The sequence below is a fragment of the Raphanus sativus genome, chromosome 4, assembly GCF_000801105.2.
Source record: "Raphanus sativus cultivar WK10039 chromosome 4, ASM80110v3, whole genome shotgun sequence".
In the NCBI taxonomy this organism is placed as follows: domain Eukaryota; kingdom Viridiplantae; phylum Streptophyta; class Magnoliopsida; order Brassicales; family Brassicaceae; genus Raphanus; species Raphanus sativus.
In genome coordinates, this window is record NC_079514.1 from 50,143,381 (window position 1) to 50,168,339 (window position 24,959).

The window sequence follows — 24,959 nt, forward strand, 5'->3', positions numbered from 1 at the left end:
TTGCGAGAGCTTGTAAAACAAGGACATGTGTATTGTGTATTGTGTATTTGAGTTAAGTAGGTGTCGGCTGAGAGAGAGAGGAAGTGGTAGTTCGTTCGTTCACATTTGTTTGGTTTAAGTTTAGGTCACACGTTACAGTCGGGAGTTTGTTGAGGATGGTGGTGGACGGAGGAAGCTCGAAGGCGGAGGCGTTTAAGTCGATGAAAGAGTGGTTGAAGGAGACAGGAGGGTATGGGATAATAGACGGAGGGCTAGCAACGGAGTTGGAGAGACATGGAGCGGATCTCAACGATCCTCTCTGGAGCGCCAAATGTTTGCTCACCTCTCCTCACCTCATTCACACCGTAGCTAACAAATTCAATCTCTCTCTTTTTTTTTTCTTTTTCTTTTTGCTTATTTCTCTAGATCGAACGAACGTTTTGCTCGCCTCAGTACAAATCCAACTGCTTGACTAGTTTTTTTGTGCTTATTATATTTTGTGTGTGTGTGTGTATTTGAATTGAATAAACCCTAGATTTAGATTTAAAAGTTGCTTCTTCTTTTTTTTTTTTGTTTTTGAATAGTTGCCAAAGATGTAACTATCTGGATGGATGAAGGTAGGGCATCCCTAAGTCATTTCATTGATTTTGGTATTAACAAGGCTTCTTTGTGTACTCTTTAGTGGAAGTGTCATCTCTTTTTTTTATTTGTTTATTAAAACTCAGTATACTTAAAAATAAACAGAGTTACAGGTTGCTCTCTACTGACTCTCATATAATAATAGCTGCTGGTTCTGTTTGAGCAGGTGCATCTGGATTACCTTGAAGCTGGTGCTGATATCATCTCCAGCGCTTCTTACCAGGTTCTTTCTCTCTTTTGATCATCTCTTTTTTTGTTTTTATAAGAGGAGGGGCACTAAATGGTGGATTCAATATTTGTTGGAACAGGCCACGATTCAGGGGTTTGAAGCAAAAGGCTTCTCAATAGAGAAAAGCGAATCTTTGCTTAGAAAGAGCGTTGAAATAGCATGTGAAGCTCGCACCACCTTCTATGACAAATGCAAATCCTCCAGCGACATTGCTGATGATGATAAGAAGAAGATGCGGCCTATACTAGTTGCAGCATCTGTTGGTAGCTACGGTGCTTACTTGGCTGATGGATCTGAATACAGGTGTTTTACCCTTTTTACTCGCTTGTATCAGTTACACAGTTTAGATTTTATTTGGTCCTTACAAAAAAAACGATATTTGTTGGCTCTGTCAGTGGAATCTATGGTGATTTGATCACGCTAGAAACACTCAAGGATTTCCACCGGAGACGGGTTCAAGTTCTGGCAGAGTCTGGTGCTGATATAATCGCATTCGAGACAATTCCAAACAAGCTAGAGGCTCAGGTACCTCCTGCTGATAATAACTACTGTAGCTTCTTCTTCGTCTTCTGGTGCCTAGTGGGTGTTAATAAGGTTTAGGGTTTATCTTTTTCTAGGCATTTGCAGAGCTGTTAGATGAAGGGGTGGTGAAGATTCCAGGGTGGTTTTCGTTCAACTCCAAGGATGGAGTGAACGTGGTTAGCGGGGATTCAATCAAGGACTGTATAGCCATAGCTGAAGCTTGTGACAAAGTGGTGGCTGTTGGGATCAACTGTACTCCTCCAAGATTCATAGAAGGCCTAGTAAAGGAGATTGCAAAGGTGGGTTTGCATATTTTTTCTTCTTCTTTTCTTTGACTAATAAAAAAGGTTTTTTTTTTTTTTTTGCATTTGTTGTGTAAAGGTGACGAGGAAGCCAATACTAGTGTATCCAAACAGCGGAGAAAGATATGATCCAGAACGGAAGGAGTGGGTGGAAAACACAGGAGTTGGGAATGAAGACTTTGTGTCGTACGTAGAGACATGGATGGATGCAGGAGTCTCATTGCTTGGAGGTTGCTGCCGCACAACACCTACCACCATCAGAGCCATTCACAAGCGACTTGTCTCCCGCAGATCTCTCTTCTCCTCTTCTTCTTCTTCTTCCCACCATTAAGCCTTTCTTCCTCCAACCTTCACCTCACGTTCTCTCTACTTTTTGCTTAATTAGTTTTGTTGTACCAAACATATGAATGTTAATTGTTTCTTTTTTTTTTTTTGCTTCCTTTTGCCAAAGACATAGACACGAGCTTTTCTCTTTTAATATCAATGCGATCAAGAGTTTTGGGTAGACTCAGAAGGAAGATGTTCCTCTTCTTGGCCAGGAGGCTCTTTAATTTTCTTTCTCTATGTGCATAGTTTTATATATAACTTATAACCAAGCAAGAAGCTCTGAACAATTCACGAGAGGGCCAAAAGACGGAAACACTTTATTGATTAAAAAATAGGAAATAGAAAGAAAAACTAAAGAGATACACTACTGAACCACCCCCTTTGTACATCATATGAGTAGATCGACAAAACAAATAATTGTCGATCGGTGTCAACTTGATAGATATGGTAAAAAGCCATTTCCCCTGAAATAATGAAAAATGGCTTTTTGCACAAGTATATATACACAACAACCCCCTAATCACATCATCAATCATATATAAAATTTGGGTGGTGATGAGATCCTCTCTTGATTGCCTAATGGTTCATCTTCTTTTGGTTTGATTCCTGCACATGTTCTTCCCTTCTTTGCTTTTATAATCTCTCTCGATTTTTCAATAAAGATATCGCATGCCATCTGTTTAGCTCTACATGCTTCTGAACAGAATGCCCCAAAGTAGCTGTGCTTTTTTGCAAACACACACTCAAGTCACTAGTAATACTTGTACTAGATAAACTCATAAACTTAAAAAAAAAAAAAAATTTGGAAGAAGAATTAACACTTCAGTAACCCGTAATGATATGTTACAAGGCCACATTTTACTAACCACTTACCCGTACATGAAAACGTTCTCGTCGTGACGTAGCTTTTTCTTGCAGAAACCACATAGCTCAAGAAACGTTTTTAGTTTCCCTTTCTCCTGGAACCAACCGGAACCAATGGTGGTGGCAGGTTGAGTCTCCTCCCGATGCTTATCCGAAAAGCTTGGAGCCCGGGGTCGCTTACTCGGAATCACCATATCTCTCATACCCTCCCACTTGGAATTTTTTAGGGATCTCAGATTTTTCACGTGAAAAACTAGGGTTTTCGATATATTCTCTCATATATTTCTACGTATTATATATAGGCTTTCTGGGATCCCTACAAAAGATTCTCTGTGTATATGTGACAAGTAGCTATGAATATTTTGTATAAAATATTTTTTACTTTTTAGTCTTTTCAATTATGGAATTATTTCATTGGAAACTTTATCAGTCAAATATTAATATATTTTACAGCTAATAGATTTTTGACATTTATTCTTTGTTTATGTTATTGGATTTGATTATTTTTAAAGTCAAATTAAATACAAGAGTTATTCCATAAGTAATGATTACTAAAATCTTTTTCTTTTCTATTTTGCTAATATATCTAATATATTTAGAATTAAAAAACTTAAACCAAAATTAGTACCAACTTCATATTTTAAATTCTAACAAGTCAGTATTTCTTTCCATTTAAAAGGACAATATTGCTTTTGATTGATTGAATCTAGGATGTGCATTCGGGGAATAATCAGGTTTTCAAATTTATGAATTTTAGTCCCATTTCAATACTATAAATAATTAGTTTGGATTTAGTTTTTTTGTTTAGTCGAGTTCAGTTTAGATTTGATAATATTTCTAAAATAGGTTGAATCCAATATAATTATGGTTTTTGGATCTTAATCGGGTTTTCGACTGTAAAATATTATTTTGTACCTAAACCAAATAAAAATTTAGTGAAATAATACCAAATATCTAAATTTTGAAACGGAAAATGCTCGTCATGATTTTTTTTTCTTCTAATGTGTCTTTTGACAAATGATATTAGAGAATAAATACAATGAAATTAGAGAACAAAACTCAAATACTATGTGCAAAATCATGATATTCGATAAACCTGAACTGAAAGCACATTGAAATCAATACACTCAATTATACAAAAAAGCACCAAATACCAAAATATATTGAACTAAATATTGAGTTGATTATTCATGTATACATACTTATGTAGACAATAAAATTTTAAATATCCTGATACTTATTCGGGTTTGATATAAATATTTTTTGGAATTTAGATTTTACGAGTTTTTCAATATTCATTTAGAGTCAGGTTTGGTTAACTTGAAACCAAATTCATTTGAGTTGATAGTTCTATCGGATTCGGTTTGGTTCAGATTCATTTTATCATGCCAGGCTCAGTTCAGTTTTTGGATTCTGTTTTTTTTTTGTCCACTCCTAATTGAACCTACTTTCTATGATAATACCATATTTTTCACTGATATTACCAATTTTTCGATGATATCCCCAATTGATAAATGATGATTAATCAGAATGGGCTTATACAGGTTGTTTTGTGCTCACTCTATTTCAGTGTTGGGCTTGACAGATTAATTAATAATATTATGGGTTTAAACATTGGACTCAACCGAAATCCTAACTTAGCACTCACCAGTTGGAAAACGACGAGGAGTTGGTATCTATGCAGCCGAAACCACACAGAGACTTTTGTTTTTCTTTTCTCGTGAAATGCTAAAACAAGCTTGCCTCGCTAGGGCCACTCCTTCAGAAGAAAAGCCCAATGTGATTACGTCGAAACGCAATCATGAATAGGGTCCAGTGCACTCCTATCTTTTCATGTGGATCCCTCTTTTGTCAGGCCAGCCTAATTACTAATAAGTCCTTTATCACAATGATAATAGTGATAAGTGGATAACGAATGATTATTAATCGCAATAATGTACTTTTTGAAAAGCAAATTCTACTTTCTATTGGTTCAGAAGAAAGAACACACTATTTCGTATTATTAATGAGGTTGAGCTAACACAAGATCGGTATAGCAAAGCAAATAACCAATAAAATTTATAATGAATTAGAAGTTGACGAGCTTAAACAATCAAATTGGATAGTTAGATGAGATTCGAGAAACACAAGATCAACAACAAGAAAAGTAGTTGCATCTTCCATATACCATCAAGTCATCAACCAGTTATACTTGTGATCATGCAAGTGATTATTAGTATTAATATACTATCTTGTCCTATAATGGTTTAGATTATTAGTATTATTATATAGTGGTTTTAATTTGTCCTTGATGCATCAAGACCATTCAACCATGGACAAACACACGTGGCGCTTAAGTAGATCTTAATTATTGGATTAAGCAGAGCAGGTGCAATTATGGGACCCGGTCTGATAAATTATTACAGTATTTTTTATTTATTTAAAACGTCACTTGTTCTTTATTTAATCAAACCAAGTGAAAATGATTTTAGTCATTATTTATTAGAGAAAGACAAATGAAATAATGACAAAAATGGCGAATAGAATAACATATGAAAATACTGTGTGTTACAGAGGCCCAAACATCAATGCAAAAAGTAAAATGGATCGCCGTTAATACATGCTGTATTCCCTGAAATAAATAAAATCAATTTGTTTGTTTTTAAAAAAAAATATTTACTTTTTCAACCTAAAACGTTGTTAAAAATGACAATATAATTCAGCCATATACGATGGTATAAAAATGTCTCAAGATTATTGGAAAAAAACGATAGCATTATCTTAATAAAATATTAGGGGGAGGTAAACACAGTATAAAGTTGAAAGGCCTAGCTTCTTGATTAAAACCACAACGTCCCTGCTCTCGAGATCACCTCCCTCACTCTCTCTCCCTCTCTTTAGAAATAAAAGAAAAAGAGAGAAAGCTACTTTTAATCCGAAATTTGTGAGAGAGAGAGAAGAACAGAAGCAGTCAGAAGTTTTCTGTTTCAATAATTGAACTACTACCATTAATCTTCTCATCTCTTTCATTTCAGATATTTTTATTTATTTTTAATCTCTCTTCTTTGTAATTCGATCTCCCTCCTCACTCTCTCTGCATGGAAGCTACTGAGTTATGATCTTTACTCACACCTGATCTGACTGTCTTTTTTAACTGAGAAGCAACGATCATCTCTAATGGCTGCCGATGAACTTCCATCTCCTCCAACACCAAACACTTATTACTCATCTCCAAAATTTAGGTTTTTCTGTTCCAGGATCACTCCTTTTGACTCCATCCTCAGCCCTACTTCAATCCTCGAAGCCAACCCTTCCTTCTTCTCCTCCAAAAACCCTAAACTCGAGCCAACATTAATCCCTAAACCCCAAAGGTTTCACCCTCCTGAAGCCTTTGGCCTCGCCGATCTTGTACAAAACAGAGGCCACTCGACCAAACCTGTCAACAAAATGGTCCTTTTCGGGTCAAAGCTCAGAGTCCAGATCCCTTCTTCCGATTTTGGAACTAAAACCGGTCCTACTACCCAGATGAGGCATCCTCATGGTCATGGACAGCTCACCAGCCCTTGTCTCAAAACAAAGGTAAGCGAGATTGATCAGACGGAAGACTACACTTGCGTCATATCTCACGGTCCAAACCCAACCATCACACATATCTTCGACAACTCTGTTTTCGTGGAGGAGGCGACTCCTCCTCCTCCTCCTTGCTCTCTTCCTTTGCCCTTGGAGACTTATAAGAAAACGGACACTGGTTTTCTAAGCAACTGCTACACCTGCAAAAAGATTCTTGACCCAAAACATGACATCTATATATACAGGTCGGTCCATAATAAATCTCTACTTTTCTCTTTAATCAGTATCATCTGAGTTCCCTTTCCAAAACTAAAGTTTAAGAAATGTGTGTATGCAGAGGAGAGAAAGGATTTTGCAGCAGTGAGTGCAGGTACCAGGAGATGCTTCTTGATCAAATTGAGACCTAGCATCTGCCACCTTCTTCTCTTTTTTTTTTTTTGTTCTCTTCTATCATTTTATCACAAAATTTTACCTTTTTTTAATGTTATTATTATCTTCTTCTTCTTTTCTCCACTTCTTCTCTTTTTTGTTCTCTTCTATCATTTTGTCACAAAATTTTACTTTTTTAAAAAATGTTATTTCTCATGTTATTATTATCTTCTTCTTCTTCTTCTTAGGGGGTATTCCTTGTAATAACAATGCCTGCAAAATATATAAAAGATAGAGAGTTGCTGTCATGTTGATAACTCTCCTTTTATCATGAAAGTGAACTGGATAGATTAAAAATATCGTAAATCTTGACGAATATAGATGGTTTGGAACAAAATCAACAACATTCTTCACCACAAATTTAAAGGTGGAAAGATGTTGCTATAGGCCCCCATTTGCTTTTCTCTAAATTGTCTTTATTGGACCCAAAATATTTGAAAGCACAAAATAACGTTTTTCACCTCAATTTTCAACCACTTAAACTCATTATTTCTCGAGAAAGGTTTTCAAGTCAGCCATCGAACTTTTGTTCCATCCTGCGTAAACAGTACAAAACATAGAACAAAAAAAAGGAAGAAGAGTGAAACCAATTCACTGACTTGGTTTGCAAGCAAGACGTCCAGTTGATTCGGTTTCTAATTACTACGCAAACAACCGAAGCACAACACACATGTTAACTACGAGTCAATAGTCGGATGGTATACGGCGTTTCCGGATCAGGATCTTAATGGACATGAGTTTGAATTCGTTGCTATTCAGATTATTCTGAATTGTTGTTATGCGGATATAAATTAATACTTTGGGTCCATTTGAAAATCTGGAAAATGAATTTATTCGTGGATTGCACCTTTTTTTGGAATTAGCCTGAGCCTCGGTCTGGAATATCCTACGTTAGAGATAAAGAAAACATATGTCACGGAATATTAAAGACTCAAATGGACGTCTTGCTTGCAAACCAAGTCAGTGGATTAGTTTTACCTAGGGCTAGGCGTTCGGGTACCCATTCGGATTTCGGTTCAGTCCATTCGGGTTTCAGGTTTTCGGGGTCAAAGATTTCAGCCTCATTCGGATATTTCTAAATTTCGATTCGGGTTCGGTTCGGATCTTTGCGGGTTCGGTTCGGGTTCGGATAACCCACTTAAAATGTTTTCAAATTTTCAAAATTCATTATATACTTTAAATTTTCAAAATCTATAAGAAATATAATATATTACATATAAATTTTCATAACATATATGTCAAAATACCTTAATTTAACACATAAATTGGTTTTCTTTGAATATTTGGATAAAAAATCAATAGATATTTAACTATTTTGGTGTTTTCAGTATACTTTAGCTATTTTAAACATTTACTTTTGACTATTTGCATATATTTTATGAGTATTCTTGAAAACTTAAAAGTATCTTATATATTTTTAATATTTTTAATATACATTATATATAAAAATAATGTATATATTTAAGTATATAAATTTATTTCAGATATATTCGGGTACCCAAAATATTTCGGTTCGGGTCGGGTTCGGTTTCGGTTCTTTAAATACCAAAATTTTGAACCCGTTCGGATATTTAATCAATTTCGGTTCGGGTACGGTGCTACTTTTTTAGATCGGGTTCGGTTCGGTTTTTCGGGTTCGGACTTTTTGCCCAGCCCTAATTTTACCCTTCTTTTTTTCTATGCTTTGCAAGTTTTTAAAATATTGATGGACTTGATCATCTTTTAACAGGCCGGCCCGGGACCGTAACCAAGAGAACCCTGGCCGAATTTGGGCCATTTCTAGCAGGCTCTCAGGTGATGGCTTAAACACCCAAAATAAAAAAGAAACCAGAACGATCCTTTTGGTTAGACATGGATCTACTCTAATGGATGTGAATGTGCAACCCCAATACATCTAATATTGAAGTACATATTCCACAATAAGAAGGCCCAATTCACGAAACTATTTCGAATGACTTTTTAGTTTTTACTGTATTGTGTTTTCAGAGTTGTGTCTGTATTTTTTTATTGTAGGCCTGGCAATTTATTGCAACTTTTGTGATCATGTTTATTGCAACTTTTGTGATCATATTCGCTTTATATAGGGAACTGAAGTATTTAACTGCAGGGCGTACGGGACCCTATTTGTTTCGTTAATGGTGGTCGGTGGAGTAAATGTTAAAGACTTACGACTTACGAGTGATGAAAGAAAGAAAGGTCACGTTGAGTTTAAATGCAGTATTGTGTTTTTTCAGATTCTGATTTTTTTTTGGGATAATTTGAGGTATCCGGCGGACCAAATCGAACCGACTAGTTCTTCGTGGATCTGATAAAATGTCCAACCAGATCTAGTTGTTTGTAAAAGGAATTAGATATCCCTGTTACCTGACCACATAAAGAGTTAATAATTTCACATGACAACTTCTTATCCGGTAGAAACCAGTAGACCACCACAATATGGTTGATTCTGATCTTATTATTTAATTTTTTATTCATAACTCTCACATTAATTCATAAAAACAAAATCATAATCTATATATTATGTGTGATATTACGTGAAAACCCGTATTTTGTATATCACGTAGACTCAATGCTTTTAAATTTGATCTGGACATTGAATTAGACTATTTTTTGAACCACCAAATTATTAATTTGACCGTGAATGAATCAATAATTTAACTAATTTTAATATATAGTTATTAAAAGTCAGCTACAGAAAATACAAAAGAAAATTTATGTTCATATATCATCTTTCTCGCAAATATAAGTTGTAATGACTTATATGAGATTAATTAGTAGTTGATGCCCAAATCTGTTTTTTCATAGTATAAAACCTTTCAAAATACTTATCAATTACTATCGCAATCAGGTAAAAAGAATATTTTAACTTAGAACTGTTAACTAATTCTTAACTTTTATAAAAAAATATATATATAAGCAGGAGCAGAGGTGGTGAAGGAAGAGTGGGCTGACCTTACTATTTTTTAAAATATATTTATTTGTGTTTAAGAAACATCATATTGATTCAACTATAAAAATAAAAATTTAATCCCAACAGAAAAATTTGGTTCCACCACTATATATAAGATTATTTTTAAAGTAAATCGGAATAACCGGCCATTTATCAATTTAACTGATAACTGAATTGTAGGATTTAGCAGATTTTTGTCGGTTTATGGAATTTTAAAATAACGTGTTTTTCTTAAAAAACATTGTATAGACTGGTATAGGTAAACTGAACATTATCATATGACACACTTTGTTTTTACTATTTGTTGTGAATTAAGTGCTTCGTGAAAAAAAAATTACATGCATATAGAAGAATCATAGCTGTTAAATGTGTCTTAAAAGGTAACACATTCATAAAATGAAAGGGAATAATAGTGAATATTTTTATGGTAGATATAAGATCCGTCGTAAAACATGTCACCGTTGTTATAAAGAAGAATGTATTTTATGCTTAGCAAGAAAAACAGGTCTTTCAATGCAGAGATGGCCCCGAGTGGGAAGGTTTCTGCAAGAACTTCGTCCTTATTATGTCCATTGTCGCCGCTACACGACAAAACTCCTTTTTTGCAGTAAACAAACACTAACACACAAATTAACCTTTAATTGTAATAAAATAAAATGAAAACAAAGTGTCTTATAGAAAGAAAAGAAAATAAAGAAGACAAGATCTTAGCAAGATCCATGTAATGTTTTTATATTTGAGCCACTGACTTCACTTTAAAATTACATATTCGACTTTATATCTTTTAGAAAAATAATTCATCAAAAGCGAAAAACTGAGAAGTACAAAAGGCCAGACGTGTGCAGTCAGGTCTCTATACACACGACGGTGACGATATCGATTCACCTGTATTTGCTGTTCTTTTGTAAACCACTTGTGTTATTATTATTTTTGCTGTTCTTTTGTAAACCACTTGTGTTATTATTATTTTTGCTCTCTTCTCTTTTTGAGTTCTAAATTAAATCAACGCCATGCTTTTATTTTTAATATCAGAAACTATTTATTTTAGAATAGTGGTTAAAATATCATTTCATTTTGTTTGAGTCAAGGTTTCTTTTTTTTTTTGGTTCGTACGGACTTGTTTAATAACAAAATCATCTAGTTTTCCATCCATTTTTCAAAACTAAAACCCTGGGGTAGTCAACATATCTATAATGCTAAAAATAGGACTATATAGCAATGGTCTGTGAGAAAAGGTTAATGTACTCATTGATGTTAGAATGCTAGAATTGTTATACATCAATGTGAGTTGATCTAGGAGGATCCTCAGTACGAAGACTGCATAAATAGATATCCAATAAGGTACTATAATATAAGACTTTTTGAAACATTTTTTAATAAGAATTTTAACCTTCACTGTACTTTCAACTCATGAATCAGAAATAAAGAAACATAAGACCATAACTTGAAATTCTCATAATATCTAAAAAAACAGAATAAAGTTGGCAATGGCAATGACAATGAACTGGTATTAATGGTGGTTATCAAGCTTCGAGTGGGAGCTCTCCACAGGCATAGATTCTGCAACCTTTCTTTGGAACATCGAAGGCGCGTGTCTCCTGAGATTCAAGTGTCCTCACAAGCTTATACCTTAAGTGACTTGTCCAAAAGTTTGTAAATGACTTGTCCAAAACTTTGTTAAATTTGTAAATACTTCTAAAAAGTTTTTTTATATTTTAAAAGTTTATGAAAATAATCTAGGTCAATGATTTTAAGAATCTAAAGAAAATATGTAAGATTTTTTGAAATTTTATTTTATGAACAAACTGATGCAGAATTTAATTTCCAATAACACTAGATTTGATGGAAACTTAGAATCATTAAAAATCAACTTTTTTTGAATAACAAGAGATTTTATAAGTCATTAAACAATCATCAAACCAATAACACTAGATTTATTAAGATTCTTAGAACCCACCAATTAATAACAATAGAATTTGAAAATTTTAATAATCACTATAAATTCATATCCCACTTACACCACCTAAGTGATATTCTTTGTTAAGTAGATGGATGATTTTCAATGTAATTTTTGTCAACTAATAATAAAAATTGTGAAATTCAAAAACATTAATTACATTATGAAAGTCTTATTAGTTTTAAAATATAGAAAATATACAATTACAGAACACTATGAATTTATAACTAAGTTTTTATATGTTTTATTCAAAAATGTGTAAATTCTAAAATATATACTATTATTTTGAAATAGATAGAGTATTATCATTATTTTTTGATAAAAGATGCATTCTCAGCAAAACAAATACAACTGGTTTTTTTCTGTTGGCTAAAAGTACCGAATAGTTAGTAAGTTCATGATATCAATAAACTGTCATTCGTAAAAAAAAAATTTAACAGTCTTAGACGTTATTTTATTTGTTTTCGTTTATGTAATAGTTTAACCTTTCTCAACTTTACTGATGCCCATTTTACATTTAGTATAAATAAACTGTAGTATACGTTCACATCCAACAATAAAAGTTGCTCGAGTATAATAAATTAATAATGATACTCCCTTCGTTTGGTAAAGATCCACGTTCTAAGAAAAATAACTTAAAAAAATTAATAGTGTTTATTATATTTCTATTGATTAAAAATTATAAAAAATTAGTATTCATAAAAAACAATGTATTTACAATCAAATTTAATGTGTTTTTTTAATATATAGTATGAAAATTCTAGGATATGCATTTTTTGCAGAGGGAGTATTATACATTACGAACGTTCTTGCAATTATAATATGGTCTATAACAATTGCATTATTGGAATTAATTCTATTTAATGTACAAGTTTTTATCATTATTTTGGTTGGCAAAAAAAAACATTAGTTTGTCCCCGAGCTGACACATTTTTCAAACCAGAATTTAATTACCTGATGTAGATAATAAATTTAATTTATTGTAGTGTTAATTACACAAGGAATGTGGTAGGTCCACGCCATTGATGAGATATAAACAGAAAACGTAAAGCTTTTTGTTTGTTTTGTTAATTAGGTCGTAACGTTAAGCTTATCTTCCTATTATAGATCACAGACTTTTTGTTTTTATATTATATAAAATTTCGTTAAAGTAATATCCCTAACGTTATATGTTATCTTCAAACACACATCCCTCCCAAAATCGCTATAGTTGCTTTGCAAAAAAAAAAAATCACGAATTCTAAAAAGAAAAGTGGTTGAGCTTTAGATTAAATTTGGAGGCACAGCGCATAATGGTGATATATTTTTTTGACAACCCATAATGGTGATTTGAAACAAGAATAAAAATAAAGCATGGTTTTGGTGGACGAATATGGTCCTAATAAGTTGGTGTTCTATTCATTTTTTTCGACAACATTTGGTGTTCTATTCGTATAATCGTATTATCCCCTTCATTTATTATACTATTATTTATTTCGTCCAATAATTAAAAAGACAAGCTGTTAAATACGAAAATATAAAATGGTCCAACCTATTCTATTCAATTACTACTAACAAAAAAAAAATACGTAGAAACCCTTGAGACTTAATAACCTCCACTCCGAATATTTGTTTGACATTTACTTCCAATGCTATTTTTTGTTGTTTTATCCGCTTTTTAATACTACTAACAAAGTCAGTTCGTGGACAATTTATCCAGTCGACTTTTGGTATACAAATTTTATTTATAAATCAAAGTCACTGCTAGATTTTAGACGACTTTATAGTTTGCTTCAGTTTCTTTAAAGATATTATTGCTGCATTTACCAACGAGTATTTATAAACGGAGTTGTCGGTAATGAAGCAAAAAGAAAACGAAAGGCCCACGAGGTGACATTGATATTAATTAATTAATTAGCTTAAAATTTTCAATAATTACGTGGTCATCATCAAAGAATGAACAGTGTCTCCCACCAACTACTTTATGAATATAACTAATTTTTTTCCTGGATTTGTTATTTATATTTGCTTCTAGGTAGGATGCATTTGTATGTCCAAACCGACAAGTTAAGGCTTAAGGTTTGTGTCTGAGCACTATAGTTAAAGTCTTAATTAATGTGTAAAATTATGATTTTGGTTTATGATGTATCTGTACATTCAATCTATTAAGGTCATGGTGGCTCTACCATCCACTCAAATCTTTTAACTACCGACTAATTAGCCATTCTCGTTTAAAAAATTCAAATTAGGTGGGTAAGGATAATCTTGATATATGCCAATACTAATTTAGATGAGTGAGCTAACGAACCAGAATGCTTTATGAAAGCATGACAGGATTCATCATACAGTAAGCATAAACCTATATGCTTTAGCAAATATAAAATCGAAGGGAGGAGTATAGACGAAAGAATTGAAGGGCTATAAGAAAACAAATTATTTTTCCAGTATTTCTCATGATCTTATTAGTTGATATTGTCAAATGCATATAGTACAAGTATATTAGTGTTTACACCCTTTTCTTTAATTATTTGTCTGGTACTTTGGTAATTCATTGCATCAAGCTTACAAAGTTACATTGTTTGATTAGTATACATACATAAATTTTGTTTGATGTTTGTCAATCATGCGTACAGATTATGTTATCAAAGTATCAAATACTTGGCTTGTCTCTTGAATAGCGTAACCAGTAGGAGAAAGACTTTTATTTTGTTTTTAAAAGAAATAATTATTCAACCAAACGACCGAATAGGTTTAACATTAACAATTTGGTTTGGATTAAGATATGATATCGTCAAATAGTTTGTTAATATATATGAGCTAGTATATATTTCCTTATTGTGTGTTTGGACCTTTGGTGAGTAAAGAACAAAAAAGGGCAAAATGCATTGAACATCAATAATTCAGCTAGACAAAGGGAAGATCTCTTGTTATTTTTTTCGCCAAAGATTGTTTTATATTTTCCCATGTTAATTTGAAGCAATTATTTTAAGTTGGCAGCGTATACGACATCAAGTATCTATGCCATCCGAATTTTCCGTCTCAACATTTCCATTATTCTGTTGATTATAGATATCTCGGTACATCTCCGTCTTTATTCAGTATTTTATTTTAAATTATTGTAAAAAATTAAATACTGAACAAAAAATTAAAAAAATATTTCATTTATAAGATATTGTTTTTTTATTACTATGTTTCTCGTACCATTTTAAAATAAAATATAAAATAATGATAGAGATGTTTTTAGAATTCTTATAATTTACCGAGTTTTTACATTTACAATCACAAAGATATGGCCTATTATGTTGTTATTGTCACTAGTTAGCAAAATAAAAATATCTTTCAATAACAATCAAATAATTTATTATCCTAAAATAGTATACAAGGGAAAACAGTTAAAATACTATTAATTAAAAATAAAAATACATTTTTATTTTATATTTAGGTTTGTGTTTAGTTATTAAAGTCTAGAGTTTAAAGTTTAGTATTTAAGGTTTAGAATAATTTAGTTATTTTATTTTTTAGCTAGTGTTAGTTTAGTTATTTTTCTTCTTGTGTGCTAATTTTGTCATAGTATATTTTGTGCTATATAAGTCATTTGCTCTTAATGAAACTATGGATGCAATAAGCAGTATGCTTTTTTTTTGTTGAGAAAGTAAGCTAAGTTTTAGTAGGATTTCTAATCTCCTCATGAGTTACCAATAAATCAACAAATAAGTCGAGTGAGTTACAAATGCATTTGTTAATAGATGTATCATGCATGTATATCGATCAAGGAAACGCAGCAACTATAGCACTTGTAAAGATCGTGTCTGTCCACCAACCAATGTATTGGTTGTAGCAACATCACTAAAGTGTGATTGGTAAGTGTCGGAATAAATGAGAGAAACCAAAAGTAGAAAAATAGGGTACAAATTTTACAGAGTAAATAAAAAAATGGATACAAAATACTCTCTCCGTTTCTATTTAATTGTCGTTGTAGGAAAAAAATTTCGTTTCAAAATAAATTTCGTTTTAAAGTTTGAATGCAAAATCTATTAAAAAGATTCTCTATTTTATTTTTCTATTGGTTGAAATATAGTTAAATTTATCAGTAATTGTGTTTTTATTTTGGAGATATACAAAATCATATGTTTTCTTAATTTTTGTACATGAATTTAGAACGACAATTAAAATGAAACGAAAGAAGTAATAAATTTAAACCAGCACAACTTGTTTACTCTGCATTAACTAAAGAAAAAAACTGTTTTACTCTCTACTCAAACAATAATTAGAGTAAAAGAAATTTATTTGTTCTCCATTTGATTGATACAATAAAAACTGAAATGAGAAAATAAATTAATTTGTTTTCCATTTGATTGATACAGTAAAACTGAAACGAGAGTAAATGCTCTTTCCACTCAAAATATATCACTAATTGTGATATTCAATCACATTCTAATAAAGAACTATCTCGCATAAATTTTTGTCAGTTATTTATTAGAATTGACACCAATTAAGATCGAATTCTATAAACAGTTTATTGCTGAATAATTGATGTTTTAGTGGAACATAGCTAGAAAAAAAAACAGCAGAAGTTAGTTACAACGACGGTCCAATTTGGTATGAAAACAGTAAAAATGAATGGCGAAGGGGATGGATGCGTTGGATAGAAGAACCATGCCCCACAACTATGGTTGACTACTTATAAATCACATTGCTCTCACTATTATATCGAGCTGTATTTTATATTTATTATCTATTATACGCATTGTGTCACGGCTATTGCATGAAAATGACAAGTTATAAATTAGGAACACTCTGGTGCTGGCTATCCAAAGAAAGAATATCTGTGTTTTTTTTCCACCAGTGATAAAATATAGATTATCATTCATTATTGAGTCATATAAGAAAATCTAATTAACTCGGGAGATAAAAAACAAGGATGCGGGGTTAAAAGTTAACCCTGGGTTTGCTTACAAACTTACATCACGGGCACTCTTTATATTATGCTTAGATCCTAAATAAAATAACAATAAAACACACTCAACGGCCGTCGGCGAGAGGATTAACGGCAGATTCTTTGCAAGGACTTGGAGGGAGGCTAGAAGCAACAAGGCGTTGCACGAAACTCTGGATTCTTTCTCCGTTGGTTTCCGTTAGTAACCGTTTCCCTCCGAACGGTGCCGTTTCGACACCTCTCTCTTTCAACAACTCCTCCGCCGTTTTCCTCGGCCCCACAATTCCATCTCCGCCGCTAGTCAAACCGCTCACCTGCATGCACAATCCACTTTTAATCATATTTTTTAATTTGTAATATTTTTTTAGAGAAATTATTAACCTACCTGGATTCTAACGTAGTCCGTACGGTTCCAGCAGAAAGCGTTCCCAAGCATCTGATCAACGGTATCGGAAACTCCGTCAAGCACGATGTCCACGACGCATGACGTGGAACACTCTCCATTACGCTGAAGTTTCCTTCCTGGAGTTGAGGACGAACCGTTTCCTATCGACAAGACGAGCAGGTCATCGACGCCGTTAACCGACGGGAAATCTCGTTTGTTGTGGAGCACGTGCGTGACCGCAGCTGCACTCGGATTGTTCATCACCAAACCGCCGTCAACGGCCGAGCAACTCGTCTTTCCGTCCACCGACACCACGTTGACCGGCTTGAACATGCTGGGAGTCGCCGACGTGGCGCGGCAGACTTTCCAAAGCTCGAAGTCGAAGCTCGGCGACTCGGATGCGCCGGCGCGTGAGAAAACGAAAGGCGCGGAGGTTTTGAGGTCGTAGCAGGGAACGAGGAGAGGTTTACACGTGTCCTTCATCGTCAGAACCTTACCGTCCTCCCTCCGAAACGCTGCCTCCAGCACCCTCTCCATGCTGCTCCCCGAGTATCTCTGTTTCCTCCTGAACACTCCCGTCTGCCTGACCTCGAAGAGCTTCGAGTTCTTCTCCTCCATAAACTTAACAGCTTCCCTGGCGGTGAACATCGGCCTCCCGGAGCCATCGTCGGCTACGAGCAGGGCGGCGAGTATGCCTCCGATTCCGGTTCCGGCAACAATGTCGAAGAAATCGGAGATCTGAGCGTGAGGATCACCGGTCTGGAAGCGGATCTGATCTTCGAGGTGAATGATAGAAGCTCCGGCGACAATGGCAGTGGTTCCGCCACCGTCGATGCTAAGAATGCGTGTCTTCCTGGTGGTGTCGCAGTGGGAGAGCCATTTCTGTTCAAGCTTGGTGAAAATGTCAAGAGTAACCTTGCTCAGATCCATCTCCATAATCTCTATCAAATAGTTTAAAAATCCAAAGAGCAAACACACAAGTTTGATTTTAATTCGAGACGGTAAAAAGAGTTATGATTTTTTTTTTTTTCTATCACGCTTTGTTGCAGGGAGGCATTAATGGAGGGAATGCTCTCTGTGTGTTTACTAGTCTCTCTCTCTTGGAGTGAGTGGATTTGAAAGAGAAGAAGAAAGGGTTTTAGTGATTGAGAGATAGTTCCGGGTTGGTTTGTTAGTGGGTGGTGGTAGTTATATACTCCCACTGACGGTGCCTTGTTTGTTTCTTTCTTCCTCATTTTTTTTATTTCCCTTATTTTATTTGCACCGTCTACGAAATAGGTAGGATATTTCTTTTTCTTCCCTTTTGTTCAAAAATGATTTAAATTCTGAAGGAAAATTGAAATAAATGTTGATAGCATATTTTGAAGCTCTATTGAAAAAGGGTAAGGTAAAGAATTAAAGATCTCTCCCCCTTGTTATTATCTCTTCCTTGGCAAGTATAATTTTTGGTATCATCCCATCCCGTGACTTATATAGTTACTAGCTAGAGTGTCATTCTTTTGGTTTAATTATAGGCCAGAGTGTATGTATACTATAATTTACATTTCAGAACAGGGATTTTAACTATATGCTTAAAGGTAGCTAAATAATGAAAATTTACATTTTATAGTTTTAAAACCTAGACATGTACTTGTACAATTTTCTGTTTTTTTTTTGGCTAGAAAAGTGTATAACGTAGGTCTTATGCTAGAGATTCTTTTACTTACTTAAATCAGAATTAAAACAAAAAAATTGGTAGGAGCAGGACAATGCTCGCACGTGTGAGTAGGAATATTAAATACTAAGGTCAAGGAGGGCTAAGCGCAAACCTCGGCTGCATTACCGGCTCGGCTTCCGCTTCCGTTATAAATTTGCCAGCTGCTGCTGCTATTTACCTTCCTACTAATTATTTATTGATGAATAATAAATGAAACCAGCAAAATTTACTACAGTATTGTTTATGATATCAAAGGACCACGAGATAAACATTTAATAAAAATCCTAGATGACAATAATTATAATTAGCCTTGTTATAGTAATTGATTTTCAAATTTTCACCATCCATTTTTGTTTCAATTTCTTTTAGTCAGTATAGTACTAATAAATAGCCTTAGTATATGTTCTGAGCCGTCGGCAAATATTATTTGGTTTTTAGACACAGGCCCAGTTAATCACGTTATAGTAAAAAAGAGGCCTCACTTTCATGGGAATAATGGGCTTTAATATTTGAGGCCTATCCATAGAAGCCCTCCTAGTAAAAAGGATAACTGTGAATGGATTAGAGAGTTCATGTGCTCATCAAGGAGCCGAAGCGTTTCCTTATCTCCTTTACAAAGAAGATTTTTTTTTCGAACTTGAGTCTCTCACAGACAGCGATGGCGGCTTCACTCTCTTCCACTGCTCAGACCACACCGATTCTTCGATTCAGAGCCAGTGATTCCAAGTCCCTCGTCTCTCCCCCAGGTACGTCTCGGCTTCTCTGGCCTTGGTTCAAATGGGGAATCCAGTCTTCCTGTTTTATTTATTTTGGCTTCGAACACCTTTTGGGTAGGTTCGTGTTTGAGGGTCATCGCTTCGAACAATGCTTCATCTGCACGCGAAATAGCGTGTTCTCTAAGGAGCGACAATCCTTGGCTCGGTGCGGGAGTTAAGCTCTCTGGTGGTGGCCCCGTTGTCAAGCGGTCACTACAGAAGAGGCAGGTTTTGTTTATTTAAGTGGGGGGTAGTAGTGATGATTTTTGCTAAATTTGTCTGGAAACTCCACTCCCATTGCTGCAGAGTGGTGATAAGATCTGCAACTATTGAAGAAATTGAAGCCGAGAAATCTGCTATTGAGAAAGACGTTGTACGTGCTTTTTTTGGTTATCGATTAGTGGATATGCCTCCGAATGTTATGATTATGTTTCTTTCTTTTGTGCAAATAAATTCAGAAATCAAAAATGGAGAGGACGATTGAAACGCTTAGGACTAGTTTCAACTCCATAAGGACCGGGAGAGCCAATGTTGCTATGCTTGACAAGATTGAGGTCTATATATAAAACCTATGACTTTGAGAATATATTTATACATGTCTTTTATTATGCAAAACTTACATGTTTTTGGTTTTCCAGGTTGAATACTATGGAAGTCCTGTAAGTCTGAAAAGCATTGCCCAAATCAGTACCCCCGATGGCACTTCTCTTTTGCTTCAGCCTTATGACAAATCTAGGTACATGTCTGCTTCTTTTTCTTTGTTCTCTTTGGTTACGTTCATGATACAAATTATCCCAAAATGCTTTCATAGCTTGAAGGCTATAGAAAAGGCCATTGTCAGTTCTGATCTTGGTGTCACTCCTAATAACGATGGTGATGTCATTCGCTTGTCCTTGCCTCCCCTCACTTCTGAGCGAAGAAAGGTTTCTCTTCCTCTTAAATCAATCTCCTCGTTATTTTTTCAAGATAAGGAAGGAACTATCTGTGTGTGTTTTCTATGCTGCTCCCTACTTATGTGTGTTTTTAATTTGTACCACTGCAGGAACTAACAAAGGTTGTAGCCAAACAGACTGAAGAAGGGAAGGTATGTACAGTGTGCATAATGATGTATTAAAAACTCTTCATGTTCCTTAATCATTGCCTGCCTGTCTCTTTATTTCGAATTTTGTATTTGTTATAGGTTGCACTGAGAAACATAAGGAGGGATGCCTTGAAATCTTATGATAAACTCGAGAAGGTCAAACTCTTTTCTTTTATTCTTCATTTTTCTTTATGTTCCTCTTCGTTTGTCATTTAACAAAAAGCTTCATTTTGACAGGAGAAGAAGCTGTCAGAAGACAACGTGAAGGATTTGTCAAGCGATTTGCAGGTAATCATCACCACAAGAGTCTGTTTCGATTAAAAAAAGGCGAGAACACTATTTATAGAAGGAGACAAGTATTAATGGTTAAGTGTGTGTTATTGCTGATAGAACTTGTATGTTATTGGGTAATGATGACAGAAACTAATTGACACATACATGAAGAAGGTAGAGGAGCTCTGCAAACAGAAAGAGAAGGTATCTCCACTACTTATTACTCTTCTTTTTTTTTTAGTCCATGGCTCTGGTCTATACTTTTGTCTTAGATCCATCTATAAATAGAGTCGCCAATAATTACGAGAAAGCTAAAAAGCGTACACAATGCATGAAATGAATCCACAGGAATTGTTGAAGGTGTAACTGGCATGGGTGTTAGGCGACGATCTAGTAAAATCCCCATATTTCCCATCTCCTTTTGCCGCTTTTACTACTTCATCTTTCATCGGAAAAAAATATGTTGTGTTTCTTGGGGTACAAGAATGCCTTTGGGAATCGAGAGTAACTTTGTTTAAGTCTGTTTTCACTTCTTCAAGTGTTCCCTCTTTGTACAGCAAACTCTTGTTAACTTTGTTTCCTGCTTCTGCCGTAACACATTTATTTTCTACGTTCCTAGAAATATCTTCCTCCTCTGTGTTGAATTCGGGTTTTCAAATGCGCTTTGTTTATAGTCGCCTCATAGAGAAATCCGTTGAACCCACCCAAATATGTGCTATGCCTCATAGTAAAGTCTTTTTTTTTTTTAAGAAGGCACAAAAACATAGGATTTTTAATCGTCGATGAACCTATGCACCTAAAACTAAAACATAGGTGGCGAATTTGTCAGAATGCGCTCAAAGTCTCGGAGTTTAGACCTATTGCTTTATGCAACGTCTATTATAAGATCATATCCAAGCTTCTCTCCCTCCGTCTACGCCCCATCCTCAATGATATCATCTCCGAGAACCAATCAGCCTTCCTTCCGGGCCGAGCTATAGCTGATAATGTACTTATCACTCATGAGATCCTCCACTACTTGAAGGGATCGGAAGCAAAGAAGCACTGTTATATAGCGGTGAAAACCGATATGAGCAAAGCCTACGATAGGCTTGAATGGGGCTTCATCCGTTTGGTGTTTGAGAAACTTGGCTTTGATGGTATTTGGATCAATTGGGTGATGGAGTGCATAACGACAGTCTCCTACTCCTTTCTGGTTAATGATTCTGCTCTAGGACACGTAACACCGGAACGAGGCATCCGGCAAGGCGACCCCCTCTCCCCGTATATCTTCATTCTATGCGGAGAAGTTCTATCCGGTTTGTGTCAAGCGGGACAGCAAAATGGGGAACTCACGGGGGTGAAAATTGGCCAGCAGTGCCCGAGGATCAATCACCTACTGTTTGCGGACGATACTATGTTCTTCACCAAAGCCTCCCCCGACTGTTGTTCTTACCTCATCGCCACTTTAAAGGAGTATGAAAGTGCTTCGGGACAGCTAATTAACGCCTCTAAATCATCAATCTCTTTCTCGTCAAAGACACCACAGGAGACCCGAGATCGGGTCAAAAACATCCTTGGTATTGAGAAGGAGGGAGGTGTAGGCAAGTATCTCGGCCTCCCGGAGCTGTTCTCTAGGAAGAAACGTGATGTGTTTTCATCGATCGTTGATAAAATCAAGATCCGCGCATCATCCTGGTCCACTCGACGGTTATCTGCTGCGGGTAAGCTAACCATGCTGAAGTCGGTCCTCTCCGCTATTCCGACATACTCCATGTCATGCTTTCCACTACCGGTTGGGTTATGTAAACAGATCCAATCTGCACTTACCCGGTTCTGGTGGGATCAAGATCCCGCCGTAAAGAAGATATGTTGGGTATCTTGGGATTCACTTACACAGCATAAGGATGAGGGGGGACTTGGATTCCGAGAAATACAAGATTTCAACGTAGCGATGCTAGCTAAGAACGCATGGCGTATACTGACTTCCCCATCGAGCCTCCTTGCTCGGCTTCTTTTAGGGAAATACTGTCATAGTACTAGCTTCCTCTCTGCTACCTGTCCGAAATCAGCTTCACATGGATGGCGAGGCGTAATTGCGGGATGTCAACTTCTCAAGCTACAATTGGGCAAAGCCATTGGTAATGGTAATACAACTAAGGTGTGGACCGACTCTTGGTTATCTACTACAGAACGTTTGACCCCTTTCGGACCTCCCACAGAAGCTACGAGAGACCTCTTTGTTGCGGATTTGATTCAGCGAGGAACTGGGGAATGGAACCGCCACCTAGTGGAATCTATTCTCCCGGAACTAGCGCCCTTAGTCTACCTAATCAAGCCAAGCAGGCTTGATGCAGAGGACTCTTTCTGTTGGCTAAAGACAAAGTCTGGCATCTACAGTGTCAAGTCCGGCTACTACGCCCGACGTGATGAAACTACACAAGACCTCCCGCTACAACCGCTCCTACAAGACTTCAACTGGAGAAAGTTTGTATGGCGAGAAGAGACTTCTCCTAAACTCAAACTCTTCTTATGGAAGCTCTGTCGCGGCGCCCTCCCCCTTGGAGTTAACTTGCAACACAGAGGAATTGAAACAAATGGAAACTGCCCCCATTGTTTAGAACCAGAAACAGAACTTCATCTCTTCTTCCTGTGCCCGTTTGCAAAACAGGTCTGGGAGGCAGCTCCATTTACGACGCCACCGGACTTCGCCACCATCACGACACTCCATGATGCGTTTCTGATCATGTCGACCCTTCTATGCGTACCTCCGACCGGAATCAGCAGCAGTCTCACGTCGTGGTTACTATGGAGCATATGGACATCCCGCAATACACTGGTGTTTGATTGCAGGTCCCAATCAGCGAAGGCAGTGATGGAGAAGACGGTACCGGCAGCCAGAGAATGGATCCTTGCCCAATCTGAGTTCAAGCCAACGAGACACCAATCTATCCTGCTACCTGAAGCAACGCTCCCTCCTCCTAATACTTTCGTATGCAACACGGATGGGGCATGGATGGCGTCACAACGAGCAGGTCTAGGATGGGTGATCGCGAACCAGGAGCAAAGCTACATATCGGAGGGTTCTCAGGCAGTCTTTCATGTTTCATCACCCCTCATGGCGGAAGCGCTGGCTATGAGGGAAGCTCTCCAAGAAGCTAAGCGCAACTCTATTCACAACGTCTGGTGTAAAACCGACTCTCAGGAGCTCGCAAGAGCTATCAACTCGAAGTCATATTCGGTGGAGCTTTTCGGAGTTCTCATGGATATCGAGTTTCTATCCACTGCATTTGCTTTCTTTTCTGTTTCTTTTGTTAGCCGAGAGAACAATTCAGCAGCTGACTCTCTGGCCAAGTTTGCTCTCCATAACTCTATTGCTACCTTGTTTTGATCCCGTTTAGATTTATAAATCAGTTCGTTGCCAAAAAAAAAAAAAAGGTGGCGAATTTGACTTCTCTGTACCTGTACACAATTAATATATTCACCTTTGCTTCCCTAGAGCTCTATTAAAAACTAGTACTTGTTAATAATACTTTAATTTTTAAATATATACTTATGGGTTTTAAATTGCGATCGAACAATACAAAAAGAATTGTGAACTTGAAGGTTCACGTTTGCGTTTAATAGTAAACTAGATCATGACCCGCTCGACTGAGCGGGAGTCAATTTTTTTTATCTTTGTTTTTACTAAATGTTATACATGATCGCAATGTGTATTAATATAAAATTTTGATAAATAACAATGTGTACTAATGTGTTTAAATAAGCAATGTGTTTAATTACTAAATTTGATTTTTAAATTTTATGATAACGTAAAGTAATTTTTTCTATATTATTTTAAATATATATTGCTATATATTTTGTATTTTCAACATTTATCATATAAAACTTACATTGGGATATTATTTATATGAAAATATGTATAACATAATATATTTATATATTATATAAACATATGCACACCCGCACGGGTTTTATTTTTAAAATGTATTCTATATTATTTAGTTTTATGTAGTATCGAGTTTGTATATTCAATTTTGTGTTTAAAGAACAATATCAAAACTGTCTTTCGTATGTAAAAATAACATTTTGCAATCGCGAGTTGTGTCTTTTTATTGTAACACAAAA

At 35.4% G+C, this 24,959-nt stretch overlaps 5 protein-coding genes and 1 long non-coding RNA gene across 6 annotated transcripts; 4 read left to right on the plus strand and 2 right to left on the minus strand.

Annotated features, from left to right (window-relative positions):
- Positions 1-53: 53 nt before the first annotated feature.
- LOC108830539 (selenocysteine Se-methyltransferase) lies at positions 54-2,178 on the plus strand. The gene is made up of 6 exons (XM_018604134.2): positions 54-344; positions 785-841; positions 927-1,150; positions 1,243-1,372; positions 1,465-1,668; positions 1,751-2,178. Exons 1-6 carry the CDS (start codon positions 156-158, stop codon positions 2,000-2,002), a joined length of 1,056 nt encoding a protein of 351 aa, XP_018459636.2. The 5' UTR covers positions 54-155; the 3' UTR covers positions 2,003-2,178.
- LOC130511782 (uncharacterized) lies at positions 2,086-3,166 on the minus strand. The gene is made up of 2 exons (XR_008945295.1): positions 2,872-3,166; positions 2,086-2,717 (listed from the first exon to the last, which is right to left on the minus strand). It is a non-coding gene; the product is annotated as an uncharacterized LOC130511782 (long non-coding RNA).
- Positions 3,167-5,680: 2,514 nt separating this feature from the next.
- Positions 5,681-7,088, plus strand: LOC108830535 (protein MARD1). The gene is made up of 2 exons (XM_018604128.2): positions 5,681-6,656; positions 6,749-7,088. The coding sequence occupies exons 1-2, from the start codon at positions 6,019-6,021 to the stop codon at positions 6,816-6,818; spliced, it is 708 nt and encodes a 235-aa protein (XP_018459630.1). The 5' UTR covers positions 5,681-6,018; the 3' UTR covers positions 6,819-7,088.
- A 9,484-nt stretch (positions 7,089-16,572) lies between these two features.
- Positions 16,573-18,222, minus strand: LOC108830556 (probable inactive patatin-like protein 9). The gene is made up of 2 exons (XM_018604157.2): positions 17,048-18,222; positions 16,573-16,976 (listed from the first exon to the last, which is right to left on the minus strand). Exons 1-2 carry the CDS (start codon positions 17,981-17,983, stop codon positions 16,749-16,751), a joined length of 1,164 nt encoding a protein of 387 aa, XP_018459659.1. The 5' UTR covers positions 17,984-18,222; the 3' UTR covers positions 16,573-16,748.
- A 1,098-nt stretch (positions 18,223-19,320) lies between these two features.
- On the plus strand, positions 19,321-21,474 carry LOC108830534 (ribosome-recycling factor, chloroplastic). Its single transcript, XM_018604126.2, has 11 exons — positions 19,321-19,489; positions 19,578-19,722; positions 19,805-19,871; positions 19,957-20,052; positions 20,137-20,234; positions 20,310-20,421; positions 20,541-20,582; positions 20,679-20,735; positions 20,817-20,867; positions 21,000-21,056; positions 21,201-21,474. The coding sequence occupies exons 1-11, from the start codon at positions 19,402-19,404 to the stop codon at positions 21,216-21,218; spliced, it is 831 nt and encodes a 276-aa protein (XP_018459628.1). The 5' UTR covers positions 19,321-19,401; the 3' UTR covers positions 21,219-21,474.
- A 168-nt stretch (positions 21,475-21,642) lies between these two features.
- LOC130511429 (uncharacterized) lies at positions 21,643-24,222 on the plus strand. The gene has a single exon (XM_057008419.1). It carries the CDS (start codon positions 21,643-21,645, stop codon positions 24,220-24,222), a length of 2,580 nt encoding a protein of 859 aa, XP_056864399.1.
- Positions 24,223-24,959: the final 737 nt, after the last annotated feature.

What these genes read in the sequence shown, in the direction of transcription:
- LOC108830539 (XM_018604134.2), top strand. Translation starts at nt 156, where the DNA reads ATGGTGGTGGACGGAGGAAGCTCGAAGGCGGAGGCGTTTAAGTCGATG. An exon ending in GCTGATGGATCTGAATACAG is followed by an intron (nt 1,151 to 1,242) that starts GTGTTTTACCCT and finishes TGGCTCTGTCAG; the next exon opens with TGGAATCTATGGTGATTTGA. An exon ending in TAGTAAAGGAGATTGCAAAG is followed by an intron (nt 1,669 to 1,750) that starts GTGGGTTTGCAT and finishes TGTTGTGTAAAG; the next exon opens with GTGACGAGGAAGCCAATACT.
- LOC108830535 (XM_018604128.2), top strand. Translation starts at nt 6,019, where the DNA reads ATGGCTGCCGATGAACTTCCATCTCCTCCAACACCAAACACTTATTAC. An exon ending in CATGACATCTATATATACAG is followed by an intron (nt 6,657 to 6,748) that starts GTCGGTCCATAA and finishes GTGTGTATGCAG; the next exon opens with AGGAGAGAAAGGATTTTGCA.
- LOC108830556 (XM_018604157.2), bottom strand. Translation starts at nt 17,983, where the DNA reads ATGGAGATGGATCTGAGCAAGGTTACTCTTGACATTTTCACCAAGCTT. An exon ending in CGGACTACGTTAGAATCCAG is followed by an intron (nt 16,977 to 17,047) that starts GTAGGTTAATAA and finishes TTGTGCATGCAG; the next exon opens with GTGAGCGGTTTGACTAGCGG.
- LOC108830534 (XM_018604126.2), top strand. Translation starts at nt 19,402, where the DNA reads ATGGCGGCTTCACTCTCTTCCACTGCTCAGACCACACCGATTCTTCGA. An exon ending in AAGCGGTCACTACAGAAGAG is followed by an intron (nt 19,723 to 19,804) that starts GCAGGTTTTGTT and finishes CCATTGCTGCAG; the next exon opens with AGTGGTGATAAGATCTGCAA. An exon ending in CTATGCTTGACAAGATTGAG is followed by an intron (nt 20,053 to 20,136) that starts GTCTATATATAA and finishes TTGGTTTTCCAG; the next exon opens with GTTGAATACTATGGAAGTCC.
- LOC130511429 (XM_057008419.1), top strand. Translation starts at nt 21,643, where the DNA reads ATGCACCTAAAACTAAAACATAGGTGGCGAATTTGTCAGAATGCGCTC.